The 26,083-nt window shown below is 49.7% G+C and overlaps 1 protein-coding gene across 2 annotated transcripts in view; it reads left to right on the top strand.

Moving 5' to 3' along the window:
* LOC121161729 (centromere protein J-like) overlaps positions 1–25,858 on the top strand; it is a 34,013-nt gene extending 8,155 nt beyond the window's left edge. The window contains exons 7-17 of one of the 2 annotated variants that reach the window (XM_040988334.1): positions 1,109–1,241; positions 6,701–6,866; positions 11,760–11,966; positions 18,822–18,839; positions 19,128–19,212; positions 22,524–22,588; positions 22,776–22,892; positions 23,497–23,634; positions 23,700–23,784; positions 23,879–23,999; positions 25,574–25,858. In XM_040988334.1, coding sequence (XP_040844268.1) covers positions 1,109–1,241; positions 6,701–6,866; positions 11,760–11,966; positions 18,822–18,839; positions 19,128–19,212; positions 22,524–22,588; positions 22,776–22,892; positions 23,497–23,634; positions 23,700–23,784; positions 23,879–23,999; positions 25,574–25,766 — 1,328 coding nt within the window. In that variant the 3' untranslated portion in view covers positions 25,767–25,858. Of the gene's footprint in view, positions 1–1,108; positions 1,242–6,700; positions 6,867–11,759; positions 12,003–18,821; positions 18,840–19,127; positions 19,213–22,523; positions 22,589–22,775; positions 22,893–23,496; positions 23,635–23,699; positions 23,785–23,878; positions 24,000–25,573 lie in introns of both variants that reach the window. The other variant, XM_040988333.1, reaches the window with a different exon arrangement.
* The last annotated feature ends 225 nt before the right edge of the window (positions 25,859–26,083 follow it).

Genomic DNA, 26,083 nt, shown 5'->3' with positions numbered 1-26,083 from the left:
CAGATTCTGGTTGATTGGGCGGTAGAAACCATGGAACGTGAGACCTTTGAGAGCAGCATGGACCCCCCCACAAAGTGTCCATCCCTTCCTGGACCTGGTGCTCGCTCCCTTTCCTAGAAGTACCGCACACTCTCGGGATCCGTGCTGGAGGTCGTTGCCATGCTCACGCACACCTCCTCTGCTGGATTCACTGACTGTTGGACCCAGTTGCTGTGGCGGATTTCTCAGACTTATCTCGAAAAGCCTCCTGCTGCATCCGAACCTCACAGCTTGAGTACCGGAGGGAGCATGGATGGAAGTTCTGGTGTCAGGAATTCAAAACACCGTTCTGATTTTAAAGGAATACTTTTGTAGAAAGCTGGGAAGTTGAGATAAAAAAGGAGTAGAAGCAAACATGTGAGAACTTTATTTATTTATTTAAATTTTTATTTTGACAATCTTTACATAGTTAATTGGGGTAAAAAGGGTCAAGGGCTACAGGAAAGTGGGTAAGACTATTATTTCCATATTGTTTCCTTCATGTATCTGAGGTAAAGAAAACAGGTAAGAACTTTCAAACTGCTGTGTCGTTTTGGGATGGTCCCTTCCAGCGATTTAACTTTGCTAACAGAGTCCGAACGTGTCATTTCCTTTTAGCCTTGTGGTACGGATCAGGTTTGTTTTCCCCAAAGGTACAGTTAATAAAAGGCCTTTTTCAATTGATGGCAGAAAGCCTGACTGTTTTATTTATTTTTCTTTATTTTACTTTAAAAAAAAATAATACATATACTTGGGTAAAGGATTGATTAACAGTGGAAGGTAACTTGAGTTGAATATCAAATTATCTACTCAGATTTCTTTGTGGATTAGTGATTCATGCTCTTCAGCTATTCCCTGCTATTTTAAACATTGATTTCAGTGATTTCTTTGCATATGTAGTGTTTTTATTTGTTCTGGTGTATTTAGCGTGAGTCTTTTATTCCTTTGTGGTAGCGTGTAGCGTGATTGATTGTTCCATCTAGACTGGTTTCCTCTGGAAGATAAGCCTGGTGCATTTTGATGCCGTAAATGTTTATCATATTCCTGGTGCTTCCTTTGTGAAGTTCCATATTTATGGCCTATTTTATAGATGACAGTGCCCGATCCCAGATTCTGAGAGAGAAAGTCATTGAATTGGAAACAGAAATAGAAAAATTTAAGGCTGAGAACACATCCTTAGCTAAACTTCGCATCGAACGAGAAAGTGCCTTGGAAAAACTCAGGTAAGTTTACAGGTACAAGCTGGGCAAAAAAGCCAATTCCCAAGTTACAGATTTAAGACGAGTCGTGCTGTGGTGTGGTAGGCTAATCCTCCTGCTGAGGCACTGGCATCCCATGTGGGCTCCGGTCTGTGTTCTGGCGGCTCTGCTTCTGCTTCTGCTCCTGCTTGCTGCTGGTGGCCTGGGAGAGCAGAGGGAGATGGCTCAGGTCCTTTGGGGCGCTGCACCCATGTGGGAGACCTGGAGGAAGCTCCTGGGGTGCTCTAGGGTTGGCTGAGCTCCAGCTGTTGTGGCCATTTGGGGAGTGAACCAGCAGATGGAATATTGCTCTCTCCTCCTCTCTCCCTCTCTCTGTAACTCTGCCTTTCAAATAGAAGTGAAATAAATAAGATAAATCTTTAAAAAATGTTTGAAACATTACAAGACTATTTAACTTTATTTAAAAGGCTTTCTGTCTACCTGTTCATTTTCCAAATGTCTGTAACAGCTGGGGTTGAACCCAGCTGGAAGCAGGAAGCAGGGCCTGCCTCTGCTGCCTCCAGGGGGTGTAGGAGGGAAAGCTGAAATGAAAGTGGAGGTGGGGTTCAACTCAGGGCACCCGGATATGGGTTGCAGGGGTCCCAGGTAGCAGCCTAACCCACTCCAAAACATTTTATTGTAAATGAAAAAGAAATGAAATGTTACGCATAGAATTAAATGGCTCAGTGTAGTCAACAGTGTACTAAAGGGGGAATTTGTTGACTGGTGAGATTATGAATTGAAATTGGAAAAGCAGTTTGAAGTCACAAATTCAAATGGTACCGTGGCTATTTTATTCACTTCCTGGGGTTATTGTAGCACAGACTGGGAAGCTTAAAACAGTAGATGTATGTGGGACCTGGTGAGATGGCCTAGTAGCTAAATCCTTGCCTTGCATGTGCCAGGATCCCATATGGGAACTGGTTCATGTCCTGGCTGCTCCACTTCCCATCCAGCTCCCTGCTTATGGCCTGGGAAAGCAGTAGAGGATGGCCCAAAGCCTTGGGACCCTACACCTGCGTGGGAGACCCGGAAGAAGCTCCAGGCTCCTGGTTTCGAATTGACTCAGTTCTGGCTGTTGCAGCCACTTGGGGAGCGAACCAGTGGATGGAAGGTCTTTACAAAATCTTTACAAAAACAACCTCCCCACCCCAACCAACGCCATAGACATGCATGTATTTTCTCATGGTCTGGAGGTGAGAAGCCCAGAGTCAGGGTGTAAGCGAGGTCGTACTGTTTTTCTTGTCTCTTTGCTGGTTTCTGTGTCCGTGGTCCCTTGGCTGTGGTCCCTGTCTCACTGGGGTTCTCCCTGGTGTGTGTCGCTGTGTCCTTTCTCTTCTTGTAACAGCAGTGTTGTTGGAGTAAAGTCCACTCTACTCCAGAATGACCTCATCTTGCCTTTTTATGTCTTAACTGCATCTACGAAGATCCTACTTGCAGAGAAGGTCGCATTCGTAGGCGTGAATACCTAGAACTTAGGTTTTGAAAGACACAGCTCCACTAGCAACGGTGAGAAGCGTGGCAAGTATTATTTTCCAACGTAGGCCTGATTTTATTGTGTGGCAAAACCTGAACCACAGTAATACCTTTGCATCTGAGGAGTCGGTAGTAGGTGAGTGTGCCCAGATCCACATGGGATACCGACATCCATCCAGATGCCCCACGTGGGCGGCAGAGACCCGTGCTGCTCAGGGTGCACGCCAGTGGGAGGCTGTCCTGGGGACTGACCTGGACTTGCATCCGGGCACTACTCCAAGGGGCACTTTGTTTTTTTTTTTTTTGGGAAATATTTATTATATCTGTTTGAAAGGCAAAATTAGAGAGCTCCATGTTCCATCTGCTGACTCACTACCCAAATGGTCACGATGGCCAGGGCTCGGCCAGGCTTGAGGCAAGAGCCAGGAGCTTCATCTAGGTCTCATATGCCTGTAGGGTCCCAGGCACTTGGGCCATCGGCTGCTGCTTTCCCAGAAGCGTTAGCAGGGAACAGGATAGGAAGTGGAGCAGCCGGGACTCAAACTGGTGCTCAAGTGGGGCACTTGTGCCACAGGTGGGAGCTTGACTCGTTGCAGCACAGCTCCGGCCTGGATGTACCTTTGGCTGTTGTAAAGGATGTGGCTGTGCGTACTGTGTACACATCTCATTTTCTTTCTTTCTTTTTTTTTTTTGAAGGGCAGAATAACAGGGTCAAAATGAGTGGATTCTTCTATTCACTGACTCCTTCCTTGCATTTGGTGCTGAGCCAGGCTGAAGGCAGGAAATTCCAGCTCATCTCCCACGTGGATGGCAGAACCCAAGCACTTGGGCCATTATTTGCTGCCCCCACCCCCCCATGCATTAGCAAAAGCTTGGGTGGAGGTGGGACTAGGGTGCAGGCTGCTGCTGTACCATGCCTGCCGCGAATGCCTGCTGTGAATTCTGGGAGTGTGTGTCCAGGGGCTCAAGGACTGGGTCATATGGCCGCTGTAGATGTAATCTTTGAGAAAAGGACCCACGCTAGTTTGTGCCTCCTCTGGTAATTGACAAGGGTTCTGATGTTCTGTGTCTTACCAATGCTAACTTTTCTTTTCACCCCCCTTAAGAAAATTCTTTTGAATTTGCAAGACAGAGAAACGCAGAGAATGCTTCTATCTCATGGTTCATTCCTAAAATGCCCTCGAAAGCCTGGACTGGACAAAACGGATGCCAGGAGCCAGAAACTCCATCCGGGTCTTCCCTGTGAGTGACAGGGACCCAGCTGCTGGCTGCCAGGGTTGAGGTGCTGGCCCCTTGGGCCCAGAATCGGGAATGGAGCTGGGAATCGAGCCTAGCTACTGTGGTGTGCATTGTGAGTGTCTAAGTGCCAGTCCTGCTAACAAACGTAAATACGTGGTTATAAGTAATGTGGTCATTAAAAGGGAGAACTTATCCCAAGCCCTTTCATTATCCAAGATAAATGATTAAATACCTATACTTCATTATTTTAAAATATAAATTTCTGAGGCTGGTACTTTGATGTAGCGGTGACATTCCACGTGGGTGCTAGTTTGAGTCCCGACTATTCCGTTTTTTATTCAGCTCCCTGCAAATGAGCCTGGGAAAGAAGCAGAGGGTGGCTCAAGTCCCTGAGCCCCTGCACCCATGTGGGAGACCCAGAAGAAGCTCCTGGCTCCCTGCTTCTGACCAGCCCAGCTTTGGCTGTTGAAGCCACTTGGTAGAGTGAGCCAGTTAATGGAAGATTCTTTGTCTCCATTCTCTCTCTGTAACTGCCTATCAATCTCTCTATCTACATATCTGTATCACAAAGGACATTTACATCCTAAAATAATGATTATCTTTTTAAAATGTTTACTTATTTATTTGTTTAAATGAGTTACACACATACATAGAGATTGATTGATCTTCCATCTGCTGATTCACTCCCCAAATGGTTACAACGGCTAGAGCTGGGCTGGGCTGAAGCCAGGAGTCAGGAGCTTCTTCTGGGTCTCCCATGTCAGTGCCAGAATCCAAGCGCTTGGGCCGTCTTTGACTGCTTTTCCAAGTGCGTTGGCGAGGAGCTGGGTTGGAAGTGGAGCAGTCAGGTCTTGAACCTGGCGCCTGCGTGGCATGTTGGTGCTGTAGGGGGTGGCTTTGCCCACTTCACCACACTGCTGCCCATGGCTTTTTGGAGAGCAGTCTCACTGTGGTAAGCTCTGTTGTAAGGACAAATCAAAATTTGAATTTAGGCCATGTGTTTTCCTTCCCATCTTACAGATGTGGAAACTGAGGCACTGTTAAGTTCGTGCCTTTAGTCAGTGACGGCTCCAGCTGCACCCCAGATGGCCGCCTCCAGCTCTGGACTGCGTTGTCCGTGTTGTTCGTTCACCTGCCTTTGAATGCAACGGCATACTAAACATCTCACCGTGGCGGTACTGCCTGGGAGTGTGTCAGTGCACCTGCGTCACTGTCACGGATTGCCTGCACGTGGTAGCTTTGAAAAAACAAAAGAGATCTTGCGAAGAATTTTACAAATCTCTGCCACTCTGGTCAGCATCGGAGAGTCCATCTTGCCTGTTTCTCCATCATGGGCACTGAGTGGTGGCAGTTTCTGAAGTGCTGCTAGAACAACAGAGAGAGAGAGAGAGAGAGAGAGAGAGAGAGAATGAATCTTCCATCTGCTTGTTCACTCCCTGATGGGAGAGAGAGAGAGAGAGAGAGAGAGAGAGAGAGAGAGAGAGAGAGAGAGAATGAATCTTCCATCTGCTTGTTCACTCCCTGATGGTTGTGTTGTCAGGGCTGGACCAGGCTAAATGTAGGAACTTGCTCCGGGTCTCCCACATGGGTAGCAGGTACCCGCTGCTAGCAGAGCAGGTGGGACTTGAACCAGCACTCCGATACAAGCTGCTGATGTTACAGCTTAACTCCCGGTATCACAACCCTGACCCTTGGATGTGTCCAAATGATTGAGTTCGGCATAGTTTTACGTGTAATGGTGTTTATGTTTGTTTTGTGAATTTCTTTATGACCTTTGCTCATTTATCCAGGGGGAGTTCCACCTTACTGTTTGCGGATCTGTAGATCTATGAAGGACGCAAAAGTGCTACAGTTGTCCCATTTTTTCTGCTTTGAATTTTAACATTTTGTATATAGTATAGAAGTTACATCAGATGTGAATATTATATTCATACACGTACGCACACGTGTGTATGGAGTGCCCAGCCCATCTCAGGCCTGTAAGTGTTGCTCATGCTGCCATCCAAACTCAGAATCTCAGGTCTGCTGCGTATCCCACTGGCTACTTGTCTTCAAAGAGCTGTTGAGTATCTTGAATGGATCATTTCTGGAAGAGCTAGCTCCTGCTGTTGCCCGCAGCCATGGTCGTCTCGCAGTCTTCTCCTGACGGGCCCGGGCACGCTCCTGCTCTCAATTCACCTGTCACTCCACCTGGCATCCTGAGCGGCGTGTGCTGCTGCTGCCCGCCCGGGCTCTGCACACGGCAGCCAGAGCTGGCCGAGCCCTCACAGCTGCTGTCCTCAGCCTTCCCCAAGGCTGGTGTCTGCCTCTCCCGAGGCTGCCCGACCGTGGGGCATCTCCTGCGTGGGCCTTGCCCCCCTGGCTTAGCCTCATCGGACCCGGTCAGCAGGCCCTTGGCGCTGCCTCACCCTGGGTGTGACGCCACCGAAACCACAGCCTCCCACCCTCGTATTTCCTAACCTCTCCCTTGCTTTATATTTCTCCTTGATGCTTCTAAGTCTAAATGTTTAACTTGTTCATTATTCTCGTCGCTCTGGTTTCCCTACCACCTAGTGGAGTGCCAGCCTCGCCGTGGGCTGCCCAGTCAATGCTTGCTGGGTCAGTGCCCTGCGGGCTGGAGGATTCCCCAGGACTGCAGTTCCTTAGCTGCCCACTGGGTGGTGCCGTGATGCCACACAGGATTACTGCAGTGAGCTGGTCCCTGGAGCTGACCATATTGCTTGTTTTAGGAAAGAAATTGCAGACTTTGAACAACAGAAAGCGAAAGAATTGGCTCGAATAGAAGAATTTAAGAAGGAAGAAATAAAGAAGCTACAAAGGGAACGTAAAGTATTTGAAAAGTATACTACAGTTGCCAGAACTTTTCCAGATAAAAAAGAACGCGAAGAAATACAGGTATGCCCAGTTCTTTACATTTGCTCATTTAAATTATGTTTTTCTTGGGGTTATCTGATGTGTCAAGGAAAAAAAAATAGGTGTTCATTATTCATTCAGCAAATACTGTGTTAGAAACATGGCATCGAGAACCTTTTTTTTTTGGTATCAAAGACTACAAATTACCAGCTCTTTCCCATTGCTAGAAGCTTCCTTGACGCTGACGTGATCTGGGTGAGTTGATGAGCCAGGCGTGTCAGTGCACCGTGCTGTGTTAATCTCTGTGACCCACTGCGCACAAATACTGTTAGTTGTGTTCATTTATAACAGTAGAAGGCCTTACTATACTGGATTGAGTTTAACTGTAAAACTTAAAAACCCATAGGCCAAGTTACAGCGATGCTTTATTCACAGCTAGAAACGGACTGTGGGCCGGAAAATGTAGCAATTAAAAGGAACTAGTGTGTTTCTTGTAAAACTGTAAGCCTTCTACAAAAAAAAAATTGTGAATATATTTGTAGCATTGATATGTGCAAAGATTTTTTTAAAGTCACAACTGACAATAAAGAAAGTTGGGTATATTGGACTTCTTCAACACGTTTTTCAAAAGAAAAATTGCCTGTTTTCCACTTACTATTTCTGAGACAGAGATGGAAAGGCAGAGGGAGCATTCTCATCTATTTTTTTTTAAGATTTATTTATTTTTATTGCAAAGTCAGATAGACAGAGAGGAAGATCTTCCGTCCGATGATTCACTCCCCAAGTAGCTACAATGGCCAGAGCTGCGCTGAGCCAAAGACAGGAGCGAGGAGACTCTTGCTGGTCTCCTGCATGTGTGCAGGGTCCCAAGGCTTTGGGTCATCCTTAACTGCTTTCCCAGGCCACAAGCAGGGAGCTGGATGGGAAGCGGGACCGTCAGCTGCCGGAGTCCAGCTCCAGCTGAGTTCGGAGCTTGGGAAGGGTGCGTGGAGTCGGCAATAAAGAAAGACACAGACACAGACACTTGGTGCATTCTCACCACCGCTCAAGAAAAAACTGTCCTTTTTATTTACTGAGACACGTCCCAAGCTTCTACACAAGCAACTAATTATTCTGTTTTTACTTCAAGACTAAGGGGGCATGTACAGACATTTGATCATTCCGTCTGCACTTCAGGGCTAAGCAGGTGCCCCTAAAGATAAATCTGCAAAATCCTGTATTCATATTCTTCAAAGCAAGCCATTATTCATTCTTTAGTAGTAGCCGTGGAGCAACAGCTAGGACTCCAAGGCCAAGGACATGCGATTACCTGCTAATCAGTAGTGCATTCCTGCCACATTTCTATTTCTACAATTTATCCATCATTTAATGGGAAAATAGGTTACAAGGGAAAAACCTAAAATCTAAAACAGAAACTTCAAATGTTAAATCCCCCTACAACTATAGACTCCTACAACCTCATAAACAATAGGACAATAATCAAAAGCTTTTTCTTTAATAAAAGCATCCTTAATTCCTCTAGCTAAAAATTATAAAAGCAGGTAAAACAATTGTATTTCCTACACTCCTAAAAATTGCAAAGACAGGCTAGCCTTAGAGATAACAATAGCTATATTTATTGCCATAGCAGTTTCAGCTCTCACTCCCATCACTTCCATTACTTTGTAAAATTCTTATTAAGCCATTTCCCAGAAGGCATGGTATATGTCTGGGCCCGATTTCAGGGTGATGGGTAGGTACACAATAAGGTGTCCAGAAATGGCATGGGCTTAATTGTGTTCCTGTGTGTAAATTGTCAAAGGCCCACTCACCAAGACATTATCAGTGGCATTAACTCTCAAGCTCACATCAGTGGCAAACAATGCCTCGATAGATTACAGAATTCTTAGTGGGGTGCTTGAGTTTTCATGCAAAAAGGTGGTGAGACTGCGTCAAGGTGGTCAGAGAGAAATACGCCGGGCCCTGCCAAATAGCTGGAAGCTCCCCCGGGCCCTGGCAAGCAGGGGAGCTATTCTCTTCACACCTTCGTGCCATCCACACCCACTGCACGGACCCCAGCAGTCAGCATTAGAACTGGTGCCCATATGGGCTCCCAGCGTGTGCAAGGTGGGGATTCTAGCTGCTAGGCTACCACTCCAGGCCTATTTTTAAAAAGCATTTACTTGTTTTAATTGGAGTGGGAGATCTACAGAGAGGAGGACAGACAGAAAGATCTGTCCTCTGGTTCACTCCCCAAGTGGTTGCAGTGGCTGGAGATAAGTCGAGCTGAAGCCAGGAACTGGGAGCTTCTTCCTGGTCTCCCACATGGGTGCAGGGTCCCAAGGCAAGTCGAGGAGTTCACGCTGGGCCCCATGCGGGGCTACTTTCAAACCTTTAAGGACAGGCTATGGGACAATGGAATCCATGAACTAAAGGTCCCAGTGTTCAAGTTGGGGACGCTGAGTATCTAAAGGGAATCCTAAAGTAAAATTGGTTTGGGAAGGTTGTGAGTGAACAGGGAATGTCTGTGCCAGGACAGCGGCAACGCTCCATCGGCACCCCGCAGGGCTGCAGTGGATCCTGAGTCAGCTGGCTGAAATGCTGCCATGGAGAAGGCGGAACTCGTGCACACGGGTGCCTTTTAGCACAGTGTGGAAAACAGCTTGAAGGTTCCTCAAAACACTGCAAACAGAACTATCGCAAGGCCCAACTGTGCTCCCACCAAACGTACGTTCAGAGGAAATGAAACGACCCTCGGGCAGAGACTGCCTGTGGTACGATTACAGGCGAGAAACACAGCTGGCCGAATGCCCATCACGGTGGGATGATGGCACAGAGCGCGGTGTCTGCTCCCTTTGGGGTAATATTCAGCCACAAACAAGGAGAAAACCTGTCATCCTGCAAGAACATGATAGGACTAGAGGACATTATGTTAAATAAAATAAACCAGGTACAAAAATACAGATACCAGGCCCGGTGCAGTAGCCTAGCAGCTAAAGCCCTCTCCAGGCATGCGCCAGGATCTCATATGGGCACTGGTTCTTGTCCTGGCTGCCCTGCTTCCCATCCAGCTCCCTGCTTGTGGCCGTGGAAAGCAGTAGAGGACAGCCCAAAGCCTTGGGCACAATGCACCTGCGTGGGAGACCCGGAGGAAGTTCCTGGCTCCTGGCTTCAGATTGGCTCAGTTCTGACTATTGTGGTCACTTGGGGTGCCAACCAGCAGACAGAAGATCTTTCTGTGTATCTGACTTTCCAATAAAAATGAATAAATCATAAAAAAAGAGAAAGTATTCCTGACTTCTGATTATTGCAACCCATTTTTTCCAACGCGATGACTCGGAAGGCTATGTTGTCATTTCTGGAGCCTGCTGAGCCACGTGCTGCTGCAGGTAGCTGTCTCCACATCTCCCTGTCCACATGGCCAGCGTGCAGCTGCCGGCCCTGGCTGCCTCCAGCTACCTTCTTCTTTCCCCACATTTGTCTATCTCCTGACTGACTTTTTGGAAATCTGGATGTGCAAGCGGTGGACGTCAGCTTCTGCACGCCTGCTTCACCTCGACTTTGCTTCTGTCCAACATCTTAGCACTGCTCCCCTCCCTCTCTCTTCTCACCTCGTGCCCCCCGCCTCCCTGCCAGCCTCTCGCCTCGTGCCCCCCACCCACCTCCTTGCCAGCCTCTCACCTTGTGCCCCCAACCCCACCTCCCTGCCAGCCTCTTGCCTCGTGCCCCCCACCCACCTCCCTGCCAGCCTCTTGCCTCGTGCCCCCAACCCCACCTCCCTGCCAACCTCTCGCCTCGTGCCCCCAACCCCACCTCCCTGCCAGCCTCTCGCCTCATGCCCTCCACCCCACCTCCCTGCCAGGCTCTCACCTTGTGCCCCACCCCACCTCCCTCCCAGCCTCTCACCTCGTGCCCCACCCCACCTCCCTCCCAGCCTGTTGCCTCATGCCCCCCACCCCACCTCCCACCCTGCCTCCCATCCAGCCTCTCGCCTTGTGCCCCCCACCTCCCTGCCAGCCTGTTGCCTCGTGCCCCCCACCCCGCCTCCCTCCCAACCTCTCGCCTCGTGCCCTGCCTCCCCCCCACAGCCTCTCGCCCTGCTGTGCCTGCAGCCTTACTTCCCATCCAGTCTCTCCCTTTGCCATGGTGGCAGTGGCTTCTGCTCCCACACCAGACTCAACACTCACACCACCACCACACCCTGTCCCTTTACTGTCCCCTGCCAAATGGTTATCAGTTATAGATATGCTGTCATTTCTTGAAAGCGTAGGCTTGGTGCTACAGCCGGAGGTGTAGGTGCAGAACTCCCTGGAGGTGCTGTCCGTCTGCACGCTCCGGTTTGCCCCTCACATGCCCCACTTGGCCTCTGGACTTCCAGGCCCTGTGAGGGGTGCCTGGAGGCAGCCTGCCGACTCCCCGTGCACAGGCTCCTCCAAGCTTCCTGGCTCAGGTGGCTCCAGCCTCTGGCGTCCTGCATTGGCCCGGCTCCCCTTGCACCCACTGCTGTGATCTGTCTGTGGCTGCTATGCTGCACACCAGGAGCTGAGGGCGTCAGACACTGGCTGCTCCTGCCTGGGACCAGAGGCCTGCGACTGTTCTTGGGGCTTGGCTTTCTCTTCTGCTGCATGCTCTTTTGTCAGAAAGTGGAGTCACCACTTTGGAGCTGAGGGCCTTGGCCTTGGCTGCTGGCGCATCCCCTCTGGCCCGAGAGCCTCCCTGGCCAGCCTCCTGCCTCCTCGGCAGTGGGGAGCTTCAGGCCCCTGGCTGGCAGCTCTCAGGGAGAGCCACTGTGCTCCCAGGCGCTCCCTGAACGGCCCCAAGGTGTCCGTTGATTTCCTTCCTGCCCCGAGTTGGGATCTTCCAGTTCTGTGTCTGCTGAGCAGAGCTGTCCTGCTGCAGCTGACATGTCTGTTTTACCCTGTAACACTGTCTGTGTGTGTGTGTTTCTTTTGAGAGGCTTTGAAACAGCAAGTAGCAGATTTGCAGGAAGATTTGAAAAGGAAAGAAGCAAAATGGTCGAGTGCGCACGGCCGTCTGCGAAGCCAGATTGAAATGTTAGTCAGAGAGAACACGGACCTGCGGGAGGAGATCAAGGTGATGGAAAGATTCCGACTGGACGCCTGGAAGAAGGCGGAAGCCCTGGAGAGCAGCCCCAGGGCCCACGTGCGTGCCACTGCCGGAAAGCTGCCCGAGGCCGTGGTAGGTTTGCAGGCACCGCTGCCCCCGTCAGTTCTGGGGGGATGTGGGCATGTGACGAACGTGTGACGAACATGTGACACTTCGATCCAGCAAGACGGAGTGAAGTGCTGGTGGTCAGGCAGTGGGGCGGCATGGTGCTGGGGTGCTGGGGACTGGGCAGTCCCGAGGCGGGTGGTGGAAGGGCTGCCCGCAGTGTGAACGTGTGTCATGCCCTGCGCCATCTTCTTAGCAGCAAAGACGAGGCCTTTGATGCGATGCGTGTTCTACCACAGTTGCAAAGCCCTGCTCTGTTCTCTGCAAGGACTTTTCAGCCTCGTTATTCTAAGTCTTCTAAAGGAGCTCTCCCTCATAGGCGGTTGATCTCGGTGTGGGCAGCTTGGGTGAGTCTGCTAGTCACTTGGATAGGTTTGTTCTGATCCTGGGACGGTCTTCACCTGCCTTACACTGGTCTGTGCCCCAGAGGTGCAGCAGCGAACCAGGCAGATGGCATTCCTTGCTCTCAGGGAACTTAGATTCGAGCTGCAAGGGCAGCTGGGGAAGGCCCAAGCAGGACAGAGCGATACGCTGTGTGGGGTGTGAGATGTGATGAAGTTAGGAGGAAAAACAAGATGGGAGGAACTGGCCAGTGGCATGTCGCAAGGACACAGCCGGGGCTGGCTGACAGGACTGGCAGAGCAGTCAGTGGCCTGCACGCAAGTAGGAAGGCGGGAAGCCACTGGGGAGAGTCAGAGGGGATTGCAGCCAGCAGTTTGTTCAGCCTTCATGAGTGCTGTGAGCCACCGGCCTTCGCCTGCTGACTTGGGAGCCCCTGGAAGGCTTTGGCCTGACCTTGAAGTTCAGCGAACTTGCTGTGTCTGCCGCTGACTTGAGAACAGGTGGAGGGACCTGGGAAGAGTTGGCAACACAGAGTCTGTTGCAGGAATTAAGACCCTGGCAGCTGCCCCATCCGAGTGGTATTACAAGGATTGAACAGCTGTCTGGATCTGGTTCCGACTGGGCAAGGGTTTGACAGCAAGAAAGGAGTCTTCGCCAATCCCAGTTTGGTTTGGTTTTGCATTTTGGCCTCGATGATCAAGAGAGACCACGGGAAGAGAACATGCATGTAGCACCTGTATGCTCTGAGAATGTGGGTCTGGGAGCCCAAGTGTGGGCAGGCCTCCTTTGAAATGCCCACTGGATGCCATGTGAAGATGTGGAGTCAGGAGGGGTGCGGGGGCTGTTGGGATGTCAGCGGGGGGACCGACAACTGAGCCCGGAAATACTTCAGGGAGCAGTTCTGCAGTAAGCATGTGTGTTGTTTTTGAAGAGGAGAAGGTGAGTGTGTGTGTGTGTGTGTGTGTGTGTGTGTGTGTGTGCACGCGCAGAATTAAGTGGAGGGGAAAATGAGGCAGTAGGGTGATGGCTGGAGCGAAGTCCTGGCGCAGTGAGCAGGTGGGCCTGGGAAGGAAGGCGACTGACCAGCACCCCACCGTCGGCCCTCAGCCTGGACCCAGGGATCTGTCGTCCTCAGAAGGCTGGCACACCGCTCAGCTAGTGAGCATGGAGAAGGAGGCCTGTGGGAGTCGGAAGGAGCAAAGAATGTGTGCCGATGGAGGGCGGAGGGCGAGCCTGGGCCGCACGGAGTTCCCTGGGGTAGAGAGCCTGCACCCAGAGAACTGTCCACATTCATGTTTGTTCCGGTTAGCTTTTAGGTTGTAGGGTGGGAGATAGATTTCAGCTGAGATGTGGTCACCCACGTAGGAGGGGCGCGGTTTGTAGAGCCTGAGTCGGGCAGAAGCTGCGGGTCTGGGAGCTATGGCAGACATGCGTGGGTTGGTTCAGCCCAGGACCTGGTGACCCGGGCGTTGTCTGGGTGTTGGGTTTTGCAGGGAATGAACTGGAAGGATTGGATACGGCAGTCAGAGCGTGGTACTCCCTTGTCCCATCTTATCTCACATCTTCGTGTTTGGGAGGCTCATCTGCTGCTTCACTCCCCGGAGGCCCAACCTGGGCCGGCCTGGTGGGCCAAAGCCGGGAGCCAGGAACTCGTAGGACTCCCGCGTGGGTGTTGGTGACTCGGCAGCCTGAGCCCTCACTGCTGCGTCTGAGCATCAGCGTGCAGCAATCCGACTTGGGGGCAGAGCTGGGAATTGAACTTGGGTACCCTGATTTGGATGTTGGTGTCTTAACCACTAAGCTAAACAGTTGCTCCCCACTTCTTACCTCCCCACCCTCAGATTTCAGATGAGAACAGATGACAGATCAACACGGTGAGCACCTGAGCCCCCAGCTGACTTAAATGCTGTGAATGTGTGCCTTATTTTGTAGGGTTTTCTGAAGCGTTTGGAGGTCATGGTGCAAATCTTGGCACTTCTCCCTGAATACTTTTTTTTTTTTAAAGTAACTGAGTGCGTGACACGGTGATTGAATGGCCAACTCTTCACCATGGAAGCGCCAGGATCCCATATGGGCACCAGTTCTAATCCTAGCTGCCCTGCTTCCCATCCAGTTCCCTGCTTGTGGCCTGGGAAAGCAGTTAAGGACGGCCCAAAGCCTCGGGACCCTGCACCCGCGTGGGAGACCTGAAAGAGGCTCCTGGCTCCTGGATTTGGATCAGCTTAGCTCTGACCATTGTGGCTACTTAGGGAGTGAACCAGCGGGTGGAAGATGTTTCTGTATCCTCTTCTCTTTGTAAATCTGCTTTTCTAATAAAAATCAATCTTTTTTTTTTAAGTGGAGTGGCAGAAAGGGAGAGAGAGGTCGATTGATTGGTTCACTCCCCAAATGGCTGCAGCGTTTGGGGACGGGCCGATCTGAAGCCAGGAGAGTGAGATGCGTCTCCTCTTCCCTGTGGGTCGGAGAGGTTCTGAGGCCTCAGGCTTTTCTCTTGGCTGCCCTCCCAGGCCCGCGATCCTGGAGCTGGATGGAGGGCAGCGCAGGCAGCACTTGATCTGGAATGCTGGTGTAAAAGGGTGGCTTAGTCAGCTGTGCTACGGCCGTGGCCCCTTTTCTATTCTCTCATGGCGCTGATGTTCTTGAAAAGATCCAGTGAATTGTAGGGTGTGTCACATTCTGGAGCTTTTCAAGAAGAATACTTCAAAGTTAAAAAAAAATTCACAGCCATCGGTCAGTTTTATGCTGGATCTATTCCTGACCATTCCGGGGGGTTTGTGTGTGGAGCCGAGGCCGGCTGTGTGACGTGGCTGGCAGCGGTGTCCGTCGGCATGAGCTGGCCATCCCGGTCGAGCTGGAAGCGCCTGAGCCTCCTTCCGGGGGGCTGTGTGCCGCGCAGTGCACCCCTCACCACTGGAACGTCAGGACCCACGCCTCTCTTCCCTCTGGCTGATCCTGAACAATCCGAGGAGATTGGCTAGGTTGCGGTGTGTGTGATGATGCACTTTGTCCTCGCATGCCGAACTGAACGTACACGGGGACTTCAGGAAGTTTTGGGGACATTAGAGTGAAATGATATTTGGGTGCAAAAATTTGGAATTCCCATGTCGTTTGTTGTAACGTTTATTTTCCCTGAGGCTTATGAAGACCTCTAAAGGAGAGAGAGTGTGTGTGTGTGTGTGTGTGTGTGTGTGTGTGCGTGCGCGCGCGTGCCCACAGACATGCTTCTTTGCCATGTCGTCTCATCGTGTGTGTGTGTGTGTGTGTGTGTGTGTAGCCTGTGTGCACACGTGTGCCCACATACATGTTTCTTTGCCAGGTCATCTCATTGTGTGCCTGTGTGTGTGTGTGTGTCTGTGTGTGTGCGCACACGCGTGCCCACAGGCATGCTCTTTGCCAGGCCGTCTCAGCATGTGCCTGTGTCTGTGTGTGCCTCTGTGTGTGCACGCATGCCCACAGGCATGCTTCTTTGCCAGGTCATCTCATTTTGTGTGTGTGTGTGCATGTGTGCCCACAGACATGCTCTTTGCCAGGCCGTCTCAGCGTGTGCCTGTGTCTGTGTGTGCCTCTGTGTGTGTGCGCACACGCGTGCCCACAGACATGCTCCTTGCCAGGCCGTCCCAGCGTCCCTGTGGTGATGCTGCAGCAGGAATGAACAGCCTTGCAGCATCTGCATCACTGACTCAGTTCTGCTCGTTGCACTTAGTGTTCTGATATAAGGAAGACTGTTGCTTATTTTATATTCAAAATTCTTTATTTTATTTTTTTAGATTTTTATTATTATTATTTTATGATGCAGTTTCATAGACCCCTGGCATTTCCCTTATCCCTGTCCCAATTCCCCCACGCCCCACAGTTGCTCTATATCATTACTAACATATAGTTCTTCATACTCAGTCATATGTCCATCATTGTGGGCATGGACAATGGCAGAGAGTCCAGAATCCTGTTGTCTGGATACAGTAAACAGTTTCATCTTACGTCCATCTTTATCTGGAAGTGGAAAAGCATACTACATTGTTTCCTCACATTTGGATATGTTAGTTTCCATTACACAATTACTGTACATTCCCTTAAATGAAAAGTCATGATACAAAATCAACAATAGAAAGAAAAATAGAAATTTACAATGCCATGAAGTTAAATGACATGTTACTAGATATGACAGTCTCCATTACACAGCTACTATACATTCCCTTAAATGAAAAGCCACAAAACAAAATCAACATCTGGGAGAAAAAAGAAATTAACAACACCATGAAGTTAAACAACATGCTACTAAATGACTAATGTGTAGCTGAAGAAATGAAAATCAAAATCCTTCTTGAAGAAAATGATGCTACTGTATGATCTACAAGCCATTCAATGATTTAATCAGAAGAAAGTGTTTTAAAGAGATATGTGATATAGTTTCGGCTGATCTTTGTTAGTGACATGTGTCTCTTCTAGATAACAAATAGATGAGTTTTGTTTTAATCCAGTCTACTAACCTATGACGTTTGATTGAGCTTAAGCCATTTACATTCAGAGTTTAATATGTATGGGTGGTACTTTGGTCCTGTCATTTTAGGAATGGGTTGTTCATTGCTTTAGTCTTCTGTTGACATTTTACTGGGATGTTCTTCACATTTGGCTTTGGTTTTGGTGGTTGCTATTCCTCTTCTCTGTCAAGAGAACATCTTGAAGTATCATTTGTAGGGCAGGTTTAGAAGAGGCAAATTCTTTTGATTTTTCTTTACTCTGGAAGAATTCTATTTCATTTTCAAAGACAAAAGCAAGCTTTGTGGGATCTGTTATCCTAGGTGACAATTTTTTTCTATTAGAATCTGGAATATGTCACTCCATTCTCTTCTTGCCTGTAGAGTTTCCTGTGAGAGATCTCCTGTGAGCTTAATTGGCATTCCTTTATATGTCAATTGATTTTTTTCACATGCACATTTCAGGATCTTTTCCTAATGTTCAATTGAAAAGAGCTTGATGATCATGTGTCTTGGTGAGGAATGCTTTTGATCAACCCTGTTGGGAGTTCTGTGTCCCTCCTGGGTCTTGTTTCCCAATTCTTTCTCTAGATTAGGGAAATTTTCCTTTATTTTTTCATTAAATATTTGTAAAACCAGTTTTTCTTTCTGCTCCCTCCGAGACTCCCATAACTCTTATATTAGGCCTCTTAATAGTGTCTTTCAATTCCTGGATACTTTTTTTGGCCTGATCCAGCTCTGCTTCCATCTTTTTGTTTGCGTCTCCCTGATGACAGAAATATCTTCCAATTCTGAGATTTTTTCTTCTGTTTGCTTCTTTCTATTTTGGAAACTCTCCAGTGTACTTATAATTTGCTCTACTGTGTTCTTAATTTCTGATATATCAGCCTTGATTTGCTTTTTTGCTGCTATTACTTGGGTAAAATATTCCTTCACTTTTTTGAACTCTTGTATGTGCTTCTCATTGTTGATCAGAAGCTTTAAAATGAGTTTTAAAATGAGTTTTCTGAATTCTGTATCCCCCATTTTCTCGATGTCTTCCTCAGTTAACCCTGGGGTGGGCATAGGGTTTTGCTCCTTTGCAGGGGAGTTTCCGGTAATATTTATTGTGTCTTTGTCTCTTCTTTTCTTCTTGGTCATTGTACTTCTGGTTAGCAGAGTCTTCTCCTTGGGGCAGGTTTCTAAGCTGTGTCACCCACAGGTCTACAGTTTGATTTTACTTATTGCAGTTGGTACACAACTCTTTGCTTTGCAGCTAATTGTGCCACTCCTTCCAGCGAGTTCCAGGTCTGGGTTCTTATGTCAGATTTCCACCGTGGTCTCCACAGCCACAGCTCTTGGCTCACCACTCTCCACTGCCTGTGATATAGTGCAGAGGCTGCACAGTTGTCTGTACAACCTTTCTCCCACTTCCGGTTGGATCAGGTCCCAGGATTTGGGAGACACCAGGTGTCCTATCTAGTTAGGTTGTTGGTGGCGCTGATCTTGTTGGAACCTGTTGGACGTTAGGTCTGGGTGCCACATGGACCTATTTTGAACAGTACAATGTCACAGTTGGTATTATTTTCCTGTGGGACCAGTGCAATCCGTGGACCTCAGTGAGTTCTCATGAGCTCAGCACATGTGCAGTTCACTGTTGTCCCCTGCAGTCCTAAAGCTATTGCCACAGTGTACCAAATGATGCCTGATGTACCACTGCTAGAGTTCTTGATCTGCTGGCCATCAGGTCTGAGACCTGCCCCGGGTGGAACCTGTAGAATGCCACATTGCTGCAGTTCACTGAGTCAGAAATGAGCTCACCTCTAGCTCAGCGTATGCTCAGTCCCTTCCCTTGCCCTTTCCTCCTAATGCAAAATGGCGCCTAATTCAGCTCTAAGGGGCTGACTGGGCTGTGAAATCCACTGTTCTCGCACTGTCTGTCTGGGATCTGCTGTTATGTCTCTGCTCCTGGTCAAATCAAAGAGACCAGCAGGACGGACAGTTCTTTGTCTGGGTTCCCCTCCCATTCTCTCAGTGAAAGTCCCTTCCCACCTGGTTGCTGGTGGAGTTCAGATCGCTGTGCTGGAGTATCAGTCACTGCAACACACCGCTGTGCTTGCTGCTTTCCTGTGCCTGTCAGTCTCCAGGTACCCCTCTGCTGTCGTTCTGTCCTCTCCAGTTTCCTGGAATGTGTTCTCTCTGCTCCATCCTGGTTAAATGTTTCTCCATCCGTTTAAACGTGACCTTACCCTATCCCGCCATCTTGATTCTCCTAAAATTCTCTCTTATACTTTAGAACTCATCTGTTCGATTTCAAAAGAGTCATATTCCTCCTGGAACCCACGTAGACAAACCCAAGAAAATCTACTTGCCGACACAAGGTAAGATGCTGTATGATCTTTTGTTATAAATCCTTTCAGATTATGAAGAATAGCAAATTTACGCCTAATTTAAGAAATCTTGTGGGCCTGGCACACTAGCCAAGTGGGTCAAGTCCTTACCTTACATGCACTGGGATCCCATTTGGGTACTGGTTCATGTCCTGGTGCCCCAGCTTCCCATCCAGCTCCGTACTTGTGGCCTGGGAAAGCAGTTGAAGATGGCCCAAAGCCTTGAGATCCTGAACCCAAGTGGGAGACCCGAAAGAGACTCTGGGTTCCTGGCTTCAGATTGGCTCAGCTCCAGACACTGTGGCCACTTGGGGAGTGAACCACTGGATGGATTGTCTGTCTGTCTCTGTTCCCTCTATATATGTATCTGGCTTTCCAATAAAAAATCTTTTTGAAAAAAAAAGTTGCCTCCTCCTAGCCCGCCAGTGGCCTGCGGAGGGTGCGTTGTTTTTTCCCCATGTAAATTCATGCGGCATCGCTTCATGCCGGGTGTCCTGTGCTGTTCTCGTCATCGCTGTCCCACGTGAAATCATGAAAACTCTGCCAGGTTCGTGTTCCTGGCCCTGCGTGTGGCACAGTGTGCGATGCCTGCTGGCGGTGAGAGCAGGTGCGGGCCGTTGTCCTGCCAGGGGCGCCTCTTGGGCTGACGCCGGCCGGCCCGCCCGTCCGTGTGCCCCGGGCCGCCCCTTGCCTCCGCGGGTGCGGGCGATGGTTCTTCGCCATCTGCACAACACTGCTTGCACCTTTTGGTTATATTAATATATTGTGAATTAGATGTGCAATCGTGGTTCAGTATAGTATTTTTTTTTTTCTAATGAAATTTATGTTTCATTCGAGAGGCAAAGAGACTTAGACAGCCCCCCATCTGCTGGTTCGCTCCTGAAATGCCAGCAGCAGCCTGGGCTGGCTTGAACCCCCAGGCCTGAAGCTCTGGGCGCTGTCCCAGGTGGGTGGCTGCCTACCCCTGCCCCTCCCAGGCGAGCAGCCCTTGGGCGCCAGGGTCCGCTGCTGCTCCCCGGGACCCTGGGACGGGCTGTGGGGGTCCCCCACAGTGGGGGCACTGCTTTGTCAAGTGCCCATTCTTGGTTTTCCTTTTCTGGCATGGAATGTATTGATTTTTTGAAAGTGAGGTTTTTTTTTTTTTCTTATGACATGGAGAGATTCCCTCTAATCTCATTGTTTTCTTCCAGGAAATTTTGTTTTCACAAATGTTTTTAATCTACTTAGAAATTTTTAAGATTGTTTCATGAAATTTTAAAAATGTATATACGATTACCAAGCCCAGCAGTCGGGTGACCACCACTAAAGTGAACAACTAGATGGTTGGGGGCTGGTGCTGTGGCGTAGTGGGTAAAGCTGCTGCTGTGGTATCATCATCATGTGTTGAGTCCTGGCTGCTCTTTTTTTTTTTTTTTTTTTTGTTTAAGATTTACTTTATTTTTATTGGAAGATCATTTACAGAGAGGAAGATCTGCCATCTGCTGGTTCACTCCCCAAGTGACTGCAATGGCCAGAGATAAGCCAACCTAAAGTCTGGAGCCAGGAGCTTCTTCAGGGCCTCCCACACGGGTGCAGGGTCCCAAGGCTTTGGGCCGTCCTCAACTGCTTTCCCAGGCCACAGGCAGGGAGCTGGATGGGAAGTGGAACAGTCAGGACACGAACTAGCACCCCTATGGGATCCCGGCACATGCAAGGCGAGGACTTCGGCCATTAGGCTACTGCACTAGGCCCATGGTGCTCCATTTCTGACCTAGCTTCTTGCTAATGGACCTGAACAAACAGTGGAAGATGCCCAAGTGTCTGACCCCCTGCACTGTGTCAGAGACCCAGTGAGACCCTGGCTCCTGACCTCAGACTGGCCCTTCTCTGGTCATTGTGACCATTGGGAGAAGTGAAATAGCAGGTGGAAGATCTCTAACTCTCCCTCTGTAACTCTGCCTTTCAAGTGAATAAATAAATACATCTTAAATAAAGAGGGCCTGGTGTCTCCCCTGTGGTTGTAGGGTGCAAGCACTTGGCCCATCGTCCGCTGTTTTCCTAGGCGTGTTAGCAGGAAGCTGGGTTGGAAGTGGAGCAGCTGGGACTCGAACCAATGACCCTGTGGGATCCCCAACTTGCAGATAGTGGCTTTACCCACTGTACCACAACACGGGCTCTAAGTACCCAGCTGGTTTGTTCCAGGTGTGTGTCTGCCGCACTGCAGGTAGTGTGCGTCCCCCAGGGGTCAGCCCACACTCTGCCCGGGGAGCGGACAGCCTGCTGGCTGACTTACCTGTCAGCTCATCCCCAGCCCGAAACTTGGTAGAGAGTTTGAGTTCTGTCCGTGACTGCCTTGGTTGTCTCCCTGCCCCGTGGGAGTGTTACTCTCTCCTCTGCTGGGCTTAGCACTGAGGCGGAGGCAGGTGGGCTCCTGTGCTGTCCACAGAGCGCCTTAGTCACAGAATCCTTTCATGCTCTGCCCACGGGCTCAAGAACCCGGGTTCCTGTTGGCTGCTTCCTTTTCGCCTGCAGTCCCCGCAGTCCCTGTGCTGGTCCTTCCGAAGGCGATATTTCCCGAATTCCTCCTAACTTGTGCTGCGCCCTGGGAAGCTGCTGACACTTGGCGCTTGGGACCATCCCCTGGGGATGCTGAGTAGTGTGGGCAGCACTGTGTCTGCCTTGGTGTCCCTGCTGCCCCTGGGCCACCCAGCAGGTGTCACGGCCTGAGGGCCCGGCTTGTCTGCGCTTCCCCAGGCCAGGCTGTGAACTCAGCATCTCTATACTTCCAACACGCGCGCAGATGCTGGGGCTCCATCAGCACCGTTGGAAGTTGGGAGTGTTTTCCACATGACCCACTGGGGATGCAGGAAGCACACGAGATTGAGTTCATTGTAGTAAGCATGTGCCTGTTGTGTCATGTCTCGCTTAGGCTGCACGGAGCTGGTGTGCTGCTCCGGCCTACAGGGGAGCCTGCAGCCGCTGGGGCATTGGGCCGGGTGTCGGTGAGGGCACCGTGTTTTCAGCTGCCCTGTGCCACACCCTTTGCAGTGCCGTCTGTAGGACACCCTGGCAGCTGCGTGGCTGGCCCAGTCTGCCTCCTCCTGCACACTCCCAGCTCTCTGAGGTTAGGCAGAGTCTGTCACAGCCCCCAGCCTGAGCAGATCAGAATGTATGCAGGTTAGCTCAGAGCAATGGTCAAGACTTCCTCATAGACAGCAGGCCACGCAAGGCGGGTACGAACTAAGGGCGTGTTTGGCTATAGCAGTAACCTGAACGTTCCCAATGAAAGACTGCAACCAACTCTGACAATTTTAATCTTACAGGAAATCCATCTCGTGAATCCAAGGATGTACCTCTTCGTGAATTAAGCAGTTCAGATAAGAGACAAGTAAATCTGTTTCTGTTTTTCTATTTGCAAACATGGATGACTCAGACTGAAGAGCTCAGGCCATTAAACCTGTGTAATGGAGGCTTCTTACTTACCACCGTAAACATTTTATGTGTGACGCCGGCGCCTGTACGAACTCTGTCCCGTTGCACCGTGGCTTGACGGCCCCTTGTGTGTTTGCTTACAGAGGGCCTCTCCCAGGGAGCAGGTGGAGCCAGCGGACTTCCCAGAGTCTGACGATAAGGAAAACAAGGACGACGACGACGAAGAAATCGAGACAGCCATCAGTCATCCTGACGGGAAGGTCAGGAAGCTCAGCGGAGTCGTGGGTCTGCGGGACTGCAGACGGTGGCTGGGGAATGCAGGCCCTGAGCGCTCACAGCAAGCACAGCGTGCTTCCGCTGAGCTCTGGCAAGAAGCCTCTGTCATCCTGAGCACGGCGGCCGGTCCTGTGTCCCTCCTGGCCAGTCCCTGCGTTTCTTTCTGGCCTGCGAGTTTATTCCCCTTCCTTGGGGCAGGTGGTGAAGGGGCATACTTGCTTGGCTGTTGTTGCTAGAGGGAAGAAAAAGAGACAGGATGTAGTTGGCAGGTGTTGAGGGACTTTTCCTTAGGTTTATGGAAAGAAAATTCTTTCAAATATCCTAAACGGATCCCTTTTCGTTGAAATTCTGGGGCAAAGATCACTGCTAACTTGGAGCACTGAGACAGCAGCAGCCTGGAGGAAGCCGTTAGACTCCCCCACACCTAACAAATGGAAAAGGAAAGAGAAAGAAAATGGGGTTTGCAACCCCTTGCTGAGATTTCAGACTGTTCCCCTTTGTCTTATAAACACGTGAAAGTAAAATGGGAACACGCCCTGCTTGGATGGCTTCAGGACACGGAACCTATTCTGCATCTTGTGTCTTTAGGTGGAAAAGGTTTATAAGAACGGGTGCCGTGTTACCCTGTTCCCCAATGGAACCCGGAAGGAAGTCAGTGCCGACAGGACTGTCACCGTCACCTTCTGCAACGGGGACGTGAAGCAGGTCATGCCGGATGAGAGAGTGGTGAGTGGCCCCGGGGCCCGGGCCGGCGGCCGCCGTGGGGAAGGGGCTGACTCTGTGCCTTGCAGGTGTACTACTACGCCTCTGCCCGGACCACTCACACCACGTACCCGGAGGGACTGCAGGTCCTGCACTTCTCCAGCGGACAGATAGGTGCGCACCTGCTCGGCGCCCGCTCCCCACTTACTCCGTTTTTTTTTCCTTCCCTAAAAAATAATTAGAGTCACTTTTTTTTTTTTTTTAACAGAAAAACATTTCCCAGATGGAAGGAAGGAAATCACATTTCCTGACCAGACGGTTAAAAACTTATTTGCTGATGGACAAGAAGAAAGCATTTTCCCCGATGGTACAGTCGTCAGGATTCAATGGTATAACCCCGATTCAGTTTGTTTCTAGAATTTTTCCAGTTTTCATGGGGCAAGCTTTATGACTAATTGGATTTTTTTTTTTTAAATGAAAGCATTCATATTCTTCCCGGTCAAAATTTCAGTGGGTTTTGAGGTGAACAAACACCTTTGAAGTGAAACTATCGGCATTTTGGAGTTTAGAACCAGTTAGATTTGCAGATTTCGAAGGACTTCCAAAAGTTTATGGAACACCCCCGTCTCTTAGTTCTGTTTCCCGCAGACTGACCTTGGAGGCGCCCACGCAGCAGCCGGGGACGGAGCCGGTGTTCCTTTCCAGATGTTTGAAATTTGGAAACAGTTAAGACAGAAAGAAGGCGGACTGCCACTTGAGGCTTCTTGTTTTCTAAAGCGGCATCTATTTATTTATAATAGATTTCTTTTTGAGTGGCAGATTTAGAGAGAGGAGGAGACACAGAGGGATTTTGCGCCCGCTGGTTCACTCCCCAGATGGTTGCAGTGGTCAGAACTGAGCTGATCCGAAGCCAGGAGCTTCTTTCAGGTCTTCCACTTGGGTGCAGGGGACCAAGGATTTGAGCCATCCGTCCTCTGCTGCTTTGCTAGGCTGTAAGTAGGGAGCTGGATTGGAAGTGGAGCAGCTAGGACTTGCTCAAGCAGAGGGTTAGTTTGCTAAGCCACAGTGCTGGCCTCCAAAGATGGATTTATTTATTTGAAAGGGAGAGTTGAAGGAGAGAGAGAGAGAGAGAGAGAGAGAGAGAGAGAGAGAGAGACCCACCCTGCTGGTTCTTAAGGATGAGCAACAGAGGTGGCAGGGGTTAAATTAGACCACATCTCTCCCTTATTTTGAATTTTTGGACCTCTGTACCCAGCCAGCAAGTGCTTTACTCTGCTCTTGACCCAGTTTCTTAAAAATCAACCACCCTTTTCATTTTCCTGAGTGTTAGAGTTCTTCAGTCCATGATAAGGAGCTTCTTTTCAAGCCATTTTTTAGGGGTCAACACAGTAGCCTAGTGGCTCAAGTCTTCGCCTTGAATTTGCCGGAATCCCATATGTGCGGAATCCCGGCAGCTCCACTTCCCATCCAGCTCCCTGCCTGTGGCCTGGGAAAGCAAAGATGGCCGAAAGCCTTGGGACCCTGCACCCGTGTGGGAGCCCAGGAAGAAGCTCCTGGTTCCTGGCTTCAGATTGACTTAGCCGTGACCACGGCCAACCATCGGGGGGGTGAACCAGAGGTTGGAAGATCTTTTTGTCTGTCATTTTCTCTGTCAGTGTCATCTGCCTTTCGAGTTAGGACAGCTGTGGTCAGGCGAGCGGCCTGAGAGTCTGCGCATGCTCAGCCAGTTGGAGTTACAGTCCGAGGACAGACTGTGTGAGCTTCAGTTGGAGAGAATTCAGATATTTCCAAGTTATTTCACTTTTACATTTGAATTTGTCTTCGAAAACAAGAGGTAAATGTAAGGACAGCTCCATTTACCCATCCAGTGCTAGTTAAGGGCAGGCGTACTACAGTTATTTTAAAGAAACAGTATTTTTAAGAAAACAGTATTTTAAAGGAGATAATCCTTTAAATTTCACAGTGATGGCAACAAAATCATCCAGTTTAGTAATGGCCAGAGAGAACTACACACTGCCCAGTTCAAGAGACGGGAGTATCCGGACGGCACCGTTAAAACCGTGTATACAGACGGGCGGCAGGAGACGAAGTATGCTTCTGGTCGCATCCGCGTTAAGGACAAGGATGGCAACATTCTCATGGACACAGAACGGTGACAGATCATGAAGTAACACTGATTTTGTTTAAAAATGTACTGTGTGGATTAATTTATATAGAACATGCCTGTGTGTGGGGGGTGTGTGAGTGTGTGTGTTTGTGTGTATAAATAGAAGACCGAATTCTAAAATAAAAGTTTAGCTTCTTCATTTGCACGCTCTTTGAAATTGATAAGGGGAGTTTTCTGGTGCACCTTTCTGTCAGAGGAAGCCTTATTACGATTTACGAAAGCTTTTTAAGTTGGGTTATTTTATGGGTTGGACAAGGACGTAAAGGCCCACACGTAGCTCACCTCCATGCCCACATGCACAGCAGC

The sequence above is a fragment of the Ochotona curzoniae genome, unplaced genomic scaffold (assembly GCF_017591425.1).
Source record: "Ochotona curzoniae isolate NIBS_2020 unplaced genomic scaffold, NIBS_Ocur_1.0 contig_4838, whole genome shotgun sequence".
In the NCBI taxonomy this organism is placed as follows: Eukaryota; Metazoa; Chordata; class Mammalia; order Lagomorpha; family Ochotonidae; genus Ochotona; species Ochotona curzoniae.
Note: the sequence above shows the minus strand (reverse complement) of the source record. Positions and strands in the feature narration are given on the sequence as shown.